We start from the raw sequence: 14,030 nt of genomic DNA on the forward strand, positions 1-14,030 counted from the left end.
ATTATTTTAAAATACACAGCGTTTTGGTATAGAGCACCACTAAATGTCAGGCAACCAGCAAGCCAGGAACCCCATGTCACAATTTCCTAGTTAAACATCTCATGTCGCTGGCAATGTTGTCTTGGCTGAAGAAGCATGGAAGGGGTTTCTGTGTCCCCAGAGAAGGGAAAATTACATCTGGCTTCTTCATCTCTCTCCCCTGCTGCGATGCTATTCAGTGGCGACAGGATATTTGCAGAGAGACTTTAGAAGGCATGGCTTTGAGTCGGAAGCTTGATATTTTTCATGGCTCTGTAGTTTACTGGCTGGGGAAGTCTGGAATAGGAGCCTGGAGTTCTCGTGAAGTTCCTGCAGATTCCTTCAGTGGCACTGGCTAGGGCACCGCAGCTTTCTCTGCCTTACAGCGGTCTCTCTCGGCCACCCAGCTCCCTCCAGCCTGCTCTGGAACCCACGACAAAGCGACGGAAACAAGCAAGCGTTCCTTTATAATTAAGGAGACGAAAGCCGTACGACTTCCTGGTGGTCACAAGCCTAGTTAAGGACAGCGCCCGTTTTCTAAACAAGCAGCACTTGAGTTACGAGCCCTTTGCCAGTTGCTTGCCTACATGTAATGATCTGTCCATCAAATAAATGCAAAGGGGTCCTTGTCCGCCAATGAGAAGATTCCAGGAGCCGCAGGAAATAACAACACAACGAATTGCTAATGCTTGTTGGGCTGTGGTAAGACAGGAGAAGAAAATTACCACAAGCCCAGGAAATGGGGGAGCAACTGTGACCCCGAAGTACAGAGAGCATCACACGGTCTCGGACCCTTGGAGTCCAACGACTTCTGAAACACCGAGCCCAAGGATGGCTCTTTACCATTCACGGGGCACTTAGCCTTTCTCTCTGAAACTAGGGACAAAACTATGATGGAAGCATGGAAGAGCCTCAGTTCCAGAGGCCTTTTAGGTGCGTGCTGCAGATGACATACTACAGCCACAATATGCCGTCCGTGTGATAGCTGCCTTTGCCACAGTGCATGGGGCCAATTTGTGTTTCGAAATTCTTAAATTGAGAAGAAAGAAATATAATAAGAGGTAGCAATCAGGAGGCTTCATGTGCTAACAGATTATATTTCTATACTTGAGGGTGGTGCAAAAATCATACCATCTTGAAGTTGTTCAGAAGTATATTTTTTGAGGTCACTCTCTACATGGAAAAATGCTCATATTCATTCTAAGCATTAGCGCCCGTTATTTTCCCAGACCTACTTATGCACGGCCCTTATTTGCAGCAGTGAAAGTGCGCGCACATATCCTAACGCGTTTAGAAAGAAAACCCGCTCCACTTTAAATACAGTTGAGACCTAAAACGCATGCTTAGCATTTTCATGACGGCAGTATACTTTATATTTTTCTTCCAGTCCTCTAGGTATTCTGCCCCAATAAACAATCTGAAGGGCTCGAGATAGCTACAAAAGCTCCCTGTGAACGTTTTCCCCCGAGTGTAAGCTATTGGGAGGCTGTTTGTATAATTCATGACAATCTTCAGTCTTGTGTCCCTTTTAATCTTGGTGAATCCATCGTAGTGACAGATTCCTGCTTTGAGTTTACGCTTAAAGACTGGATTTATTTCTGCGACTTATCAGGAAGAAACAGGGAAATGAAACTGTACTTTCAGACATATGTAATTTGTTCCTTGCGTGGATTGGCTGAGATTTAACACCTCTGCGGTTTTCTCCCCTGAATTTATTAAGGCTCATGCTAAACAGGACAGCCCTCCCTATCCACGAGCTTCTGGTGGGCTTCTGATAGCATAACCTGACCATAGGAGCTCTTGTTAATTCCTGTTAGCTATTTATTTATTTATTTATTTAATTATTGGTATTGCTTGGCATGCTTTCCTATCTCACACAAACTGGAAACCACAATTCATAAGAATTTTAGGAATATCATATGGACAAACTATTATTATTTAAACACTTCTATACTCAGGTGAAATACATCTATAGTATTTTGGGCCAAAGCACTTGAACATGAAAAATGACGTATTTTCCTGTCCTCACTTCTGATTTCTGTTTGTTTGACAGTTGTGAGCTAAGCCCCAGAACTCTGCTGCAGAGGGGGAGGGGACCCAAGAGGCCATCTACAGTGATGACCTCTGTCACCTGTTGTATAGGCTTACAGGACATTAATATTGGAGAATTCACTGACTTTAAATCCATTTCCTGCCTACAGCTGCTGCCCCGGAGGAGGATCTGAGAATCTCTGTCTCGGGCTGGTTTTAAAAAAGCCTCCCAACTCTGTCCTGTGTTTCCAGTTTTACTTTCTCCCCAGTGCCTTTTAATTTTATATAAGCATCTTTTTTTTTAAAAAAAAAGATGTATTTATTTATTATGTATACAACATTCTGCCTCCATGTCTGTCTGCAGGCCAGAAGAGGGCGCCAGATCTCATAACAGATGGCTGTGAGCCGCCATGTGGTTGCTGGGAATTGAAATCAGGACCTCTGGATGAGCAGTCAATGCTCTTATCCTCTGAGCCATCTCTCCAGCCCCCTATAAGCATCTTTAAGAAAAAAGGCAGGTCACTCTTCACAACTTTCCTCTAGTGTCCGTTGTAGGAGATTTCTGGTGTTTCCCAGCAGACCAGACCCGAATAATCACACAGAAACTCTATAAATTACAACACTGCTTGGCCTATTAGCTCAGGCTTCTTATTAACTAACTCTCACATTTTAAATTAACCCATTTCTATTATTCTCTGTATCGCCGCAAGGTTGCAGCCTACCGGCAAGGGTCTATAAGTCTTTCTGCTTCCGCAGCTCACTGACTCCACCTACTCTCTCTCTCTCTTCCAAACTGGCTATATTCTGCCCTGCCATAGGTCAAAGCAACTTGATTCATTAACCAATAAAAGCAACACATGTACAGCAGGACCTCCCACATCAGTCCACAAATCGAGAATGTAATATGGACTTGCAACTGGTACACAACAAGCGTGCACCACCTGGGGTTAGCCCACTTCCAAGTGGCATCTCTGCTATTGTCTCTGGCTTACACTCCGCACAGCCACCCTGGGGGGCTTCTGTGTATTTCTTCATCCTGAGCTCCTTCTCATTGGAAGGTTGCTGTCTGAAAAATCTCCTCCTAGGTCGTTTCCACCCTTGGTTTATCCTATGAAGCAGCGCTCAGAAGAGACATTCCCTCACCCGCCCGCGAAAAATGCTGCGTGCTTCCTCTCCCAACCACACTATCACACCTCAGTCTTTTCTACTTTATTTTACTTATACATAAAGTAACAGCTTTTACAGTGCTGAGGGTTTGGGGAGCTGTGGTTGTCGTCTGGCACCCTTCTTGAACTTAAGGTGAGTGACGTTAACCTAATCAGTGTTGAGGGTGGCTTATGTTTCTTTGTGCTCATAACCTGGGACGTTCAGGCCACTCTGTATAATCCATAGCTCTTCTTTCATCTAGACTTCCGTTATCCCCATCACTAGAACAAACAAGCGTAAGACCCCCTTACCCGAGCATAGGCCAGCCGGCCACTTACTTATGGTGGTTCCGGACTCAGGTCTGTTGAGGGAGCTGATGATGACAAAGCCGAACCCTTCGTTCTCCTTGCGGTGAATGACCACATCGCTAGTCTGCAGGCTGTGCGAGGCAAATCCTTCCAGCGGCGAGGCACTGCTGCTGGGGGCGGCGTGGTTGCTGTTGGCGTAGGTGGCGTAGTCACTGCGTGGGGAGCTGTGGTGGGTGGATACGGAGCCTGGACTCCTCCCATTCTCCGGGCAGGGCTCCCCTGGAACATATACCATGGTACATAGGGACTCAGTGAATTCCTCAGAAGGAGCAGGCGCCAAGAGCCATCGGCTAACCTTCCCTCTAGAAATGCAGGGTGTTTGAAGGGCTGCAGGTCTCCAGTCCGCCAGGGCTTCACCCATTGTTAGTTTTTACCAAAGCACGGTGACCCCCATCATTAGCCTCTCCCCACCCTATCAGTCCCCCCACCCCATCAGTCTCCCCCAACTCCTAACTGCCCCCCATGAGCCTCCTCTGAGGTCACTACTTGCTTTTGTTTTTCTCTTGTTATGACTGCAAGTCCCAGAGACAGAGACAACTTTTACACATTAGCCTCTTGGTCGCATAGTAATGGTCTAAAGATGACGGGAAAATGAATAGACAGAGTTCTAAATTATTACAGGCATATGACTCACTGAAAGAATTGATAAAGGGACTTGGGGGATGGCTAAGAGGCTGAGGTACTTGCTGTGTAATCATGAGGATCTGAGTTGAACCTCCAGAACCCCTATATAGGCAGATACTAGAGCAGGCTTCTGGGGTCGAAGGTCATGGGGAACAGAGATTTTCTGGGGTCAGAGGCCATGGGGGACAGAGACTGGTGAGTCCCCAGAAGCTCTCTGGCCAGGTGGAGTCGACAACAGCAAACAACAAAGAGAAACCCTGACGCAAACAATGTGGAAGGCGAAGACAAGCCTGAGGCTGTCCCCTTAACCCCACAAGTATGTGCTGAGGCACACACACTCCTGCATCACACCGGATACCTGTGAACTCTCGCATGTAGACACACAGAGAACAAACAGAAAAGCACCCATCTTCAGGACCTGCCCATGAAGCGTCTGCTCATTTCTCGCACAGTAGGTCTGGGGCGTACGAATCGAGATCATAGTTCATGAGTTTTGGGAAATTCTGCTGTATCTGGAAGTGGGGCTAGCAGCCCCGGGGATGAGGCATAAAGGGGACCAATGCCATTTTTTGTTTGTTTGTTTGCTTTTGTTTTTTGAGACAGGGTTTCTTTGTAGCTTTGAAGCCTGTCCTGGAACTAGCTCTTGGCTAGCCTGGCCAGGAACTCACAGAGATCCACCTGCCTCTGCCTCCCGAGTGCTGGGATTAAAGGCATGTACCACCACAGCCTGGCTGTCACGTTTTTGTTTTAAGTCACAGTTTTACCAGGCTGCGGTGGTGGCGCACGCCTTTCATCCCAGCACTTTGGAGGCAGAGACAGGCTGATGTCTGTGAGTTTGAGGCCAACCTGATCTATAAAGTGAGTTTCAGGACAGCCAGGGCTGCACAGAGAAACCCTGTCCCAGTAAATAATCAATAGCCACACTTCTATTGTACGCCATCTAAGTGGGAACTGGACTTTTCTTTTAAATGAAAGTGATCTGTTTATTATGTCACGTGACAGTCACAAGTCATAATCACAACAGTGTAGTCTGAAAGAAAAAGTAAATCAACTGAGGTGTTCGTTGAAAATTAGTTTGTACCCTCGGGATCAAATCTAGTATCAGGCTAACAAACTGTGAATGCTGAATCTCCACAGAGTGTTTGAAGTCTTTTTTCTAAATTTGCATCCTGTATTACAAAAAACACTTTTTTAATTAATTAGCTAAACCTAACCAAGACTTCAAAGAATGAAGTAAGAATAATTACGTGACAATATGACAGGAAATTGGGAGCAAAGAGAAGCTAGTTTGTGGTTTTAATTATCATTTTATATGTGTGAGTGTTTTACCTGCATGTATGCATGTGCAGTGTGTACATACATGCTCAGTGTCCATGGCGGTAAGAAGAGGGCTCAGACCTCTGGAACTGGGAACAGATGGTCGTGAGCTGCCATGTGGGTGCTGGGAATTGAACCCAGGTCATCTGGAAGAGCAGTCAGTGCTTTTAGCCACTGAGTTATCTCCCTCTAGTCCCAAGAAGCTCATTTTTGAAGTGAAAGTTGGTCGGCCATCGGGAAGGATTCCTCGTTTTCCCTTCTCTAGGTGTTGGCAGGGTGCGGGATAAGAAGAATAGATTCGTTCCTTAGGAACTGGGGTGAGAAACGGGAGTGTCCCGCTTCCTTCTTAACAATCATCAGGGTACCAAACACGTCTGTCCAGTGGAATAATAAGAGGAAATGACCTCAGTTCCCAGTTTCTCGTGGGGCCTGTAGATGCTGGCTCTTGTTTAGAATACTGGGACACATCTTGTGTGGAAAGTTAAGAACAGTTGGCAGAAGGTCCCAGGAATCCTGTGAGCATCACAAGCTGCTGTTCCAGCCTTGTTAGTGTGGCATGACTGGGAGGGAGTGAAACTGGGAGGGGGGCTAGCTGGTTCTTTTGCTCATGGGGTGCATCCTGGAAGGAGATCGTGGGATGCCAGTTCCCCACTTCCCCCTTGTCTTTGTTCTCTAGCCGTGATGTATATGGAATTATTTATGTCTTTCTATTACCATGTGTTGGCACAGGCCCAAGGCAAGTGGGTCATGTCTGAAACTGTGACCCCAAAGAAACCTGCCCTCGTTTAAAACTGATTCGTCTCGGGTGTTTGCTATAGAAGTAGGGAGCCAGTGAACAACCCTGAAATAAGGACATCAGAGGGGAAAGAGACGTCCGGGAGATGTTCTGTACACTGAAATTCAAAGAAAGAGGGGCATGTATTCATATACCAAGACATGAGAAGTAGCATTAAATTGTTGGGCGGTGGTGATGTACACTTTTAATCCCAGAATACGAGAGGCAGAGGCAGGAGGATCTCTGTGAGTGCAAGGCCAGCCTGGTCTATAGAGTGAGTTTCAGGATAGCCAGGGCTACACAGAGAAACCGTGTCTGTGCTTCTGTCCCCCCCCCCCCGAAAAAAAGAAGCATCGTTAAATCAATTAAAATTTTGAAGAAAATAATACAAATTAAGTTACTTAGTAATGCAAAGTCTTATAAAATTAATTAACTTTCGAAGGTAGTTTATTATGCCCTCTAAAGGGAGAGGAGGGTTCACGTCCCTCTTCATTTTTTCTAATTGCAGAAGGACCGAGATCCACCCCAACGCTGTTAGAATTTGACACACTTGAGGTTTTCTTCAAGACATAATTAATTAATCTTTAAGACAAAAAGATAATTTTCATTTGTGAGAAACACACCAAGCTCATGAAGAACACCATGTCAGTGTCCATGCCTTTCCCTGCTCTGAACTAGAACTGCGCGCTTCCCTCTGTGAAATGCGCCCCCCCCCCCCCCCCCCCCCCCCCGCTCGAAAGCATCCTTCAAAGACAGGCTGTTATTGTCTTGGTGAAGCTCGTGTCCTTTAGCAGTCCTTGCGAAAGTTGGAAATGAAGTGATTAGAGGTAGTCTTGGAGAAGAAAAACAAACAATTATTATGCTGCTACATTGAGTTGAAAATCTCCAGAGTTAGTGGACCGAGTCACTAACTAAATGTCATAGGCAATGACAAGCGAGATCTCATTTTCTGGCTGTCATAGTTTAGGGGAGCTGAGAGCTGGGGTTGTCAGTAAATCAGCAACAAAGAAAAATTATGTGTCTCTGCAGTAAGTGGTTGGGAGTGGCCAGACCGTGGCTTCTCGGGGGAGAGAGAGAGAGAATCCTAAGTCAATGTGAGTGGTCCTTGGGTAATAGAAAGGGTCAGATTCACCCTCAGGTGCTTTCCTATTACATCTGGACCCCTTTCCAACCTTTTGAGAAACATCCCTTTATCTTCAGCAAAATGAGCATGCTTTAAGTCAAGCACTTAACTGGGAAGCCTTTCAAGCCTTCCCAGGGTTGCTCTGGTCTCTGACCCTTGGAGTCTGGTAGCACTACTGTCTTTGAAAGGTTGCTATCAAATGCTTCCTATTCGGCTGGCTCTCTCTGAACAGGATTGCCTTCTTTTCAAACCTCTCTGTGATGGAGCCATCTACACGGTGGCTCTAACACTACAGAAGGCCAGGTGCCCCAACACCATGCACACGTTCAAGAATTACCAATCTCTTAGGGTACTGTATGAATGCCTTTTGGCTCATACACACGGCCACTCAAAATCCAGTCCCTTAATGTTTCCTCGAGTCGAAATTAAGTTTTAGGCTAGGTTCTGTGGTGTCCCCACTGGTGCTACTGGAAACCATGGTGGCACTTTAATCCAAGAGATTCTTCCCTTGGGAGAATGGGGATGACTGATGGTGGCTGTATGTGGGAGACCTTGGATGCGAACACTTACGACTGGTGGGGCTTGCTTCGCATTGGCTCATTGTTGGTTTAAACTTCTTACGCTGTTTCTTAAAGCTAATTATCAATGTTTATACATATGGAGAGCTGATAGGACTAGGGATTTATAATTTCTCTTGGTTTTTTGGAGCTGGGTCATGGTTGCCTGCTGTCTGGGTCACCATGCTCCTGACAACTTCCCAATGCCTCTTGCAAATACTGAGTTTATTCATGTGCTTGTTCAGTGAGGAATCCATACATCTAACAGGACCTCGGCCTCAATCAGAGCCTTCATCTCCTCTCTGGACCCTCATTCTCGGTAGCAGGACTTGAGGATTCTGTGCCTCCAGACCGTAATGGAGTATATCTTGCCTTGAAGCAGAGCTAGGACTGTGGGGGGCACACATGACTAGCGCCTGACCCCTGGGATATGGTGTCCATACAGATAGCTAGCCGCAGTACCTCTCCGGGCCAGGGCAGCCCTGAACATGGTAGGGCAGCCCTGGGTGTGGCTCTGCCTGTGTTTGTGTAGGCAGAGCTGGTTTATATGCATCAAAGCAGACGGCTTACTAGATGGATGAGTTGCTCATGAAGGATGAGGAAATTCACTCAGGGTGATCAAGCCCGAGGGCTGGTCTGACAGTGCTTCCGAGGAGCTCCCCTTCCTTGACGCTGTGCCAAGGATTCTATTCTTTTTGGATTAGGCAGAAAGATGCCAATGGCATGGAGACCGACCGTGACCTGTTTGGATTAAGCCCTAAAACTTTCTTTCATATCCATTCTCGATTCACAAGCTCGGGGATTCCTCAGGGATACTTTACTTTCAGACAAAGAGTGGACATCCCAAACAGCATGTCATTAGGTTGAACACCTCAATGCTGAGCTACCAAACACTTAAATATTTATACTCTTGGCACAGTAATTAAAGTCACTCTCTTAATATCCTTTGGGGAGGAAAAAAATAAGTAACCAAATACTGGAGCTGGTGAGATGGGTAAGACATCTCCCAAAACTAGTTCAATGTACAAGATTTGGGCTTGTGATTCCCTAGGAAAGAGGCTGGAGTCTCACTGAATCACTTGTTCTTTAACTCAGTAATTTATTTCTCATTTTTGATAACTTAGCTTGAAGTTGAAGAATTTCGCGTTCCTATTTTTAGCGTGGACATGATTCTTAGAATTGGAGCAAGCTTTTGTGTTATTTAATTTTTGCCCAATGGTACCAACCTAACTGTATGCCGTGGTGTAAATAGTCTTTTTTTCTGATGCAGAAGTTTGGAACCAGGACCTACCTTCCCACACAAAGCGGTGTATCTGCACAAGCCCAGGCCGGGGTAAGATGGAGGGGTGTAATCTCTATGGCTGCACCACCCTCCAGCTCCCTGGGCTCCAGACAGTGCTGTTGTGAGACAATACACCAGCCATGTCTTTCCCTATGTCTCTGTTTCTGTTGAACTGACTGCTCTGGACCCTCCCATCCTAAGCCAGGCTTGGCCACATCCATCTGGAATTGTCCTTTACCACTTTGAAGAAATAGCAGAGAAGAGGAAGTTTGCTTTCCTATGCCTGGTAGATTTCTTCTATCTTGTTTTTAGGCATTTTTTCAAACTCTCAATGCATCCTGTCTTGACTTTAATAATTTCCAGGGCGGATGGTGCTTTTACGGAGTCTGGATGAACGTGGGGTCTCTCACAGTGCCAGCAATGTGGAGCGGAACTCTATCAAGAATTAAGGGCACTCCAAACGCTCTCGGAAGCCTAGCAGAGAGAAGCTGGCCAGAAGTGCAGCAAAGAGAACTTTACAGAAGTCACGTGCCCTACAAATGGCAGGGCTATCTTTGTGCAGCATTGGGCCTTTACTCCAACAACTTGGGTCGATTAGAACAAAATTTCATTTGCAATAATCAGTCGGTGGCAAGGAGAGCATGAAATTATGTTGGTATACTGGATTTTTACTGTTGTAGTGTATTTCCTTATGAATAAGTTATCTTTTTAATTTATCTTCAGGTTGCAGTATGTATGGTACAGCAAACTTTTTTATTTTTAAATCACTATGTAGGGAAGAGAGGCCGTTAGATGTTAACCAAGCAAGCACTGTCTCCCTCCTGGCCACTCACTCGAGGAGAAGGCATAATTCAAAGTGTTTTATTTCTCCGGGTCAAGTGGTATGCTGTGAATTTTGGAGGCAAATGGCACCTTGTAGCAAAACCTCCATCCAGTGCGAGATCTATCGTGGTCTCTGCTGGCGAAGTCTGTGGAGTTGTCTGACTTGCCTTTGGAAATGGCTGCCCTGTGCAAAGGTTAGCTTCTACGGGACCCAAAGAGAAAAAGATATTTAGTCCAAGTATTAAACCTTTGCTTTGTATTCACCCGCAGCCTGTGATGAGCAGGTGGCCTTTAAAAAATCCTGGTGCTATATGCAAACAAATATGGAAGGATTAGGGAATAACAACCATCAATGACATGCCTTTGGGTTGTCTCTGGGAGTGGGCATAGTTTCTTAAAGTGGAATTTGGAGCTGATAATTGCTTAAAAATGAAGACGGACACCAGAGATAAGTCCGCCCTGGCATCGATACTAACCTCCTGTGGACTATTAGACAGTCTATTATTTCTTGGTCCTTAGTCTTCTTATCTGTGATGCAGTCCTAATTTTAGAATCGAGTCTGTAGGAGGGAGTTTAGGGGGCTGAGGGGATATAGGCCAGTGGGCTTCTGGGACAGAGAGGGAGGGGCCACAGCTGGGATTTTGGTTTCTGGGATTCACCAGACAAAGTCTGGTCAGGTCTTAGGGAAAAATCTGTAATGTCAACATCATTCAGTGTTGAGGCTATGAGACCAGGATGGAGCTGGCAATAGACATTTCCCAGGGCAATAGACCCCTGGGAAAAGAGCTCTCCACTGGGACTTGATAATGAAGAGAAGCAAATGAGAAAATATTATGAATATAGGAGCTGACTTTTAAGTGTATGTCTTCGGTGGGTTCTTTTTGAAGCCAAGGAAATGGCTGTAAAGGGAATAATTGCTTCTAATTTATCTGTTTCATCAGCTTAGAGCTGTGTGAATTGTGTTTTCGCAGCGTGAGAACTGTAGATCCCATATAGGCTGGTAGGTGTATTGTTACCTTTTATCAGGAGCTACAATGAAAGCTCATTTTCCATCTTGGTTTCCTTATTACGATATAAAAATGATGTAGATTTTTTTTTTGTTTGTAAACACAGTGCGAAACATTTTCAAAAGGCCTATTTTCCATTATTATAATGTTTTCCTCATAACAAGCCTGTACCAAAGAGCACGGAGCAGACACAATTGAACCAGCCCCAGGCTTCTCAAGGAAATTTTAATGACTACATTTGGAATGTACGCCTCAAAGCCTGGATTAGCACGGTTGAAAGCTGCACTTTGGAAAACAGTTACTTGTAGAACATCTAACTTGTTTCTTTCCCTATATAACACAGAAACCAATTTGAGGTTTGCTTCTGGTTCCCACTTATCTCTCTAGAGCATCACACTGCCTCCCTCCTATCCCTCGCTGCTCCCTCTCCAGCAGTACACACCTCCACAGTACACACCTCCACAGCACACACCTCCACAGTACACACCTCAAGCTCACCCTGCTGACCCCCTGCAGTACACACCTCCACAGTACACACCTCCACAGTACACACCTCCATAGCACACACCTCCACAGAGCTCCCCCTGCTGACCCCCTGCAGTACACACCTCCACAGAGCTCCCCCTGCTGACCCCCTGCAGTACACACCTCCACAGAGCTCCCCCTGCTGACCCCCTGCAGTACACACCTCCACTGTACACACCTCCACAGAACTCCCCCTGCTGACCCCCCGCAGTACACACCTCCACAGTACACACCTCCATTGTACATACCTCCACAGAGCTCCCCTGCTGACCCCCACAGTACACACCTCCACAGGGCATCTCTTGCTACCCCCTGCAGTCCATACCTCCACGGTACACTCCTCCACAGTACACACCTCCATAGTACACACCTCCACCGGGTGTCCCTCACTGCCCCCTCCACCCCTGCAGTACACACCTCCACAGTACACACCTCCACAGGGCTCCCCTGCGCCCCCCCTACCCCCCACAGTACACACCTCCACAGGGCACCTTTCTTCTCACAGTGAGATTAACCTGCCCGTTGCGGGCTGCGTGGTGCATGAGGTCGATGACATAGCGGTGGGTCTTGCCAGCCACCGGGATCCCATCCACGTAGACAAGCTCATCCCCTGGGTGTAGACGGCCATCTCTGTCGGCTGAGCCCATGGCGATGACGGCTCCGATCAAAATCTAGAGAGGCGAGGAGAGAGCGTTCACATATACAGGGGCATGCACTGGAGAAGCGGATGCGGAGAGGTGGGAGGGATGGACGTCCTTCCAGATACTCGTTCCCCGTTGTCTACCACTTACAGAAAATTAAGTCCCTCGGACTTACTGCTGTCCCAGAGAGGACCCCTGCTGACTGCCTCAGAAGCTGCCACCCTTAAGGGGAGTTCCCACTAGAAGTACCCCGAGGCTGGTAGCTGTCACACACAACCTCTGCACTGAGATACTGTGGACTCTGGGTCCTGACTCCAGTTCCTAACTGTGCAGCCTTGAACACAGTTTCTTAACCTTTTCAAACCCCGCTTTCTTCGCTTACAAAACGGGGTGATAATACGGCTAGGATTCCTAGGATTTCTGGGAGGAGCCAATGAGAAAACGTGTGTGGAGCTTTAACCTTTACATGACATTGTACTGCATCAGTGTCAGGGAAACCACTTGCTGCTTGCTATTAAACTTTGATAGAGTCTCCATTTTTTCCTTGCTGTTTGAGTTGAGACACTGGAGAGGTAATTCAAAAGAAAACGAAACAATTTTTTTTTTCTGGCTCGACTCAAATATTCTCAGCTGAACCTTCTCCAAATTCTTGTTTTGTCCACTGAGGGTTTCCTTAGAACACTATCTTCCTCTGCACACACACACACACACACACACACACACACACACCAGCTCCATGCCCCCCCTCAAACACTGCTGTGCCAGAAAGAGGGCAGGTGTGCCTTCTAGAACTCAAGGTATCATTAGAATACCCCAAACTAGGACCATGATAAAAGGCAGGCTACATGGCTTCCAGGAACCCAACGGGATCTCTTGATTTAGTGTCTATAAGAAAGGCCTTCTTCTTTCTTTCTCAGAGGAAAGAAAATGGTACCTAATATTTTAGTTCCGCTGCTTTACCTACAAAACGTTTCTCCAAGTCACGCACAACAGGTCGCGTTATCCTTTTGTGGGCGGCTGAGCTGCGTGATTCCTGGAGGCGGTGGTTTCACAGCCTAACAACGTTACGGAGGCCTCGCTCCAGGCTTTAGAACCTTTAAAGCGAGCTTTTGCTCAGAAATTGATTTCTTTTGGGCATGGTAATTTCTTTCAAGTCGCGGATCTGTGGATGCCAGCTAGCTTGTAGAATAGCCCAAAGCTGACCTGCATCTTTTCAGGCTTGGAACCAGAATGGAGGCTCTTGAACTTAGCCCTACATCTCATGTCTGTGAGCATGGCAGCTGGATCTGAATGTGCAGACTTTCAGGTCTGGACAGCATCGTAGTTTGAAGCATTCCACAGCATCCCACGCTGCATATGCAATGACCGTTTCCTCCAGTATTGCTGTGGTTGTCTATTCTTGGAGGGGACTGTAGTGAGGAACAGCATCGCTTCCAGGACGAATTGTTTTCACTGTTCTGCCCAGCCGTACACTTCTGCTATCCCAGGGAAGGCTTCACACCACCTGCCTTAAATTACCAGCATAGTCTTATTCTTTTCCTCCTACCTGCTGTACCTACTTGCCGTAGTCTGGAAGTTGGGTGCACTTCTGACGATCTAGTTTCCCTTCTTGCCCTGCCAACTTGAATATTTGATTTTCTTCCTAAAGATATTCCAGTCTGTGCTTCAAAGGACTCAGCCCACTATGGAATGCTTCAAAGGTTTTTTTAAGTGCTTTGTGGAAAAGCCAGGTGAAATATGTATTTGTTTCTCCTCTGCCCCGTGAAAGATCCATTTAGTAGGATTTGCCCAAAG

At 46.5% G+C, this 14,030-nt stretch overlaps 1 protein-coding gene across 8 annotated transcripts in view; it reads right to left on the bottom strand.

Annotated features, from left to right (window-relative positions):
* Positions 1-14,030, bottom strand: part of Magi2 (membrane associated guanylate kinase, WW and PDZ domain containing 2) — a 1,336,576-nt gene that overhangs the window by 135,010 nt on the left and 1,187,536 nt on the right. For all 8 annotated transcript variants that reach the window (XM_085684178.2, XM_085684177.2, XM_085684176.2 and 5 more), the window contains 2 exons: positions 12,074-12,266; positions 3,534-3,782 (listed from right to left, as the gene is read on the bottom strand). In XM_085684178.2, coding sequence (XP_085540304.2) covers positions 3,534-3,782; positions 12,074-12,266 — 442 coding nt within the window. The remainder of the gene's footprint in view (positions 1-3,533; positions 3,783-12,073; positions 12,267-14,030) is intronic.

Source organism: Myodes glareolus, chromosome 27 (assembly GCF_982192425.1).
Source record: "Myodes glareolus chromosome 27, mMyoGla1.1, whole genome shotgun sequence".
NCBI classification, from domain to species: Eukaryota; Metazoa; Chordata; class Mammalia; order Rodentia; family Cricetidae; genus Myodes; species Myodes glareolus.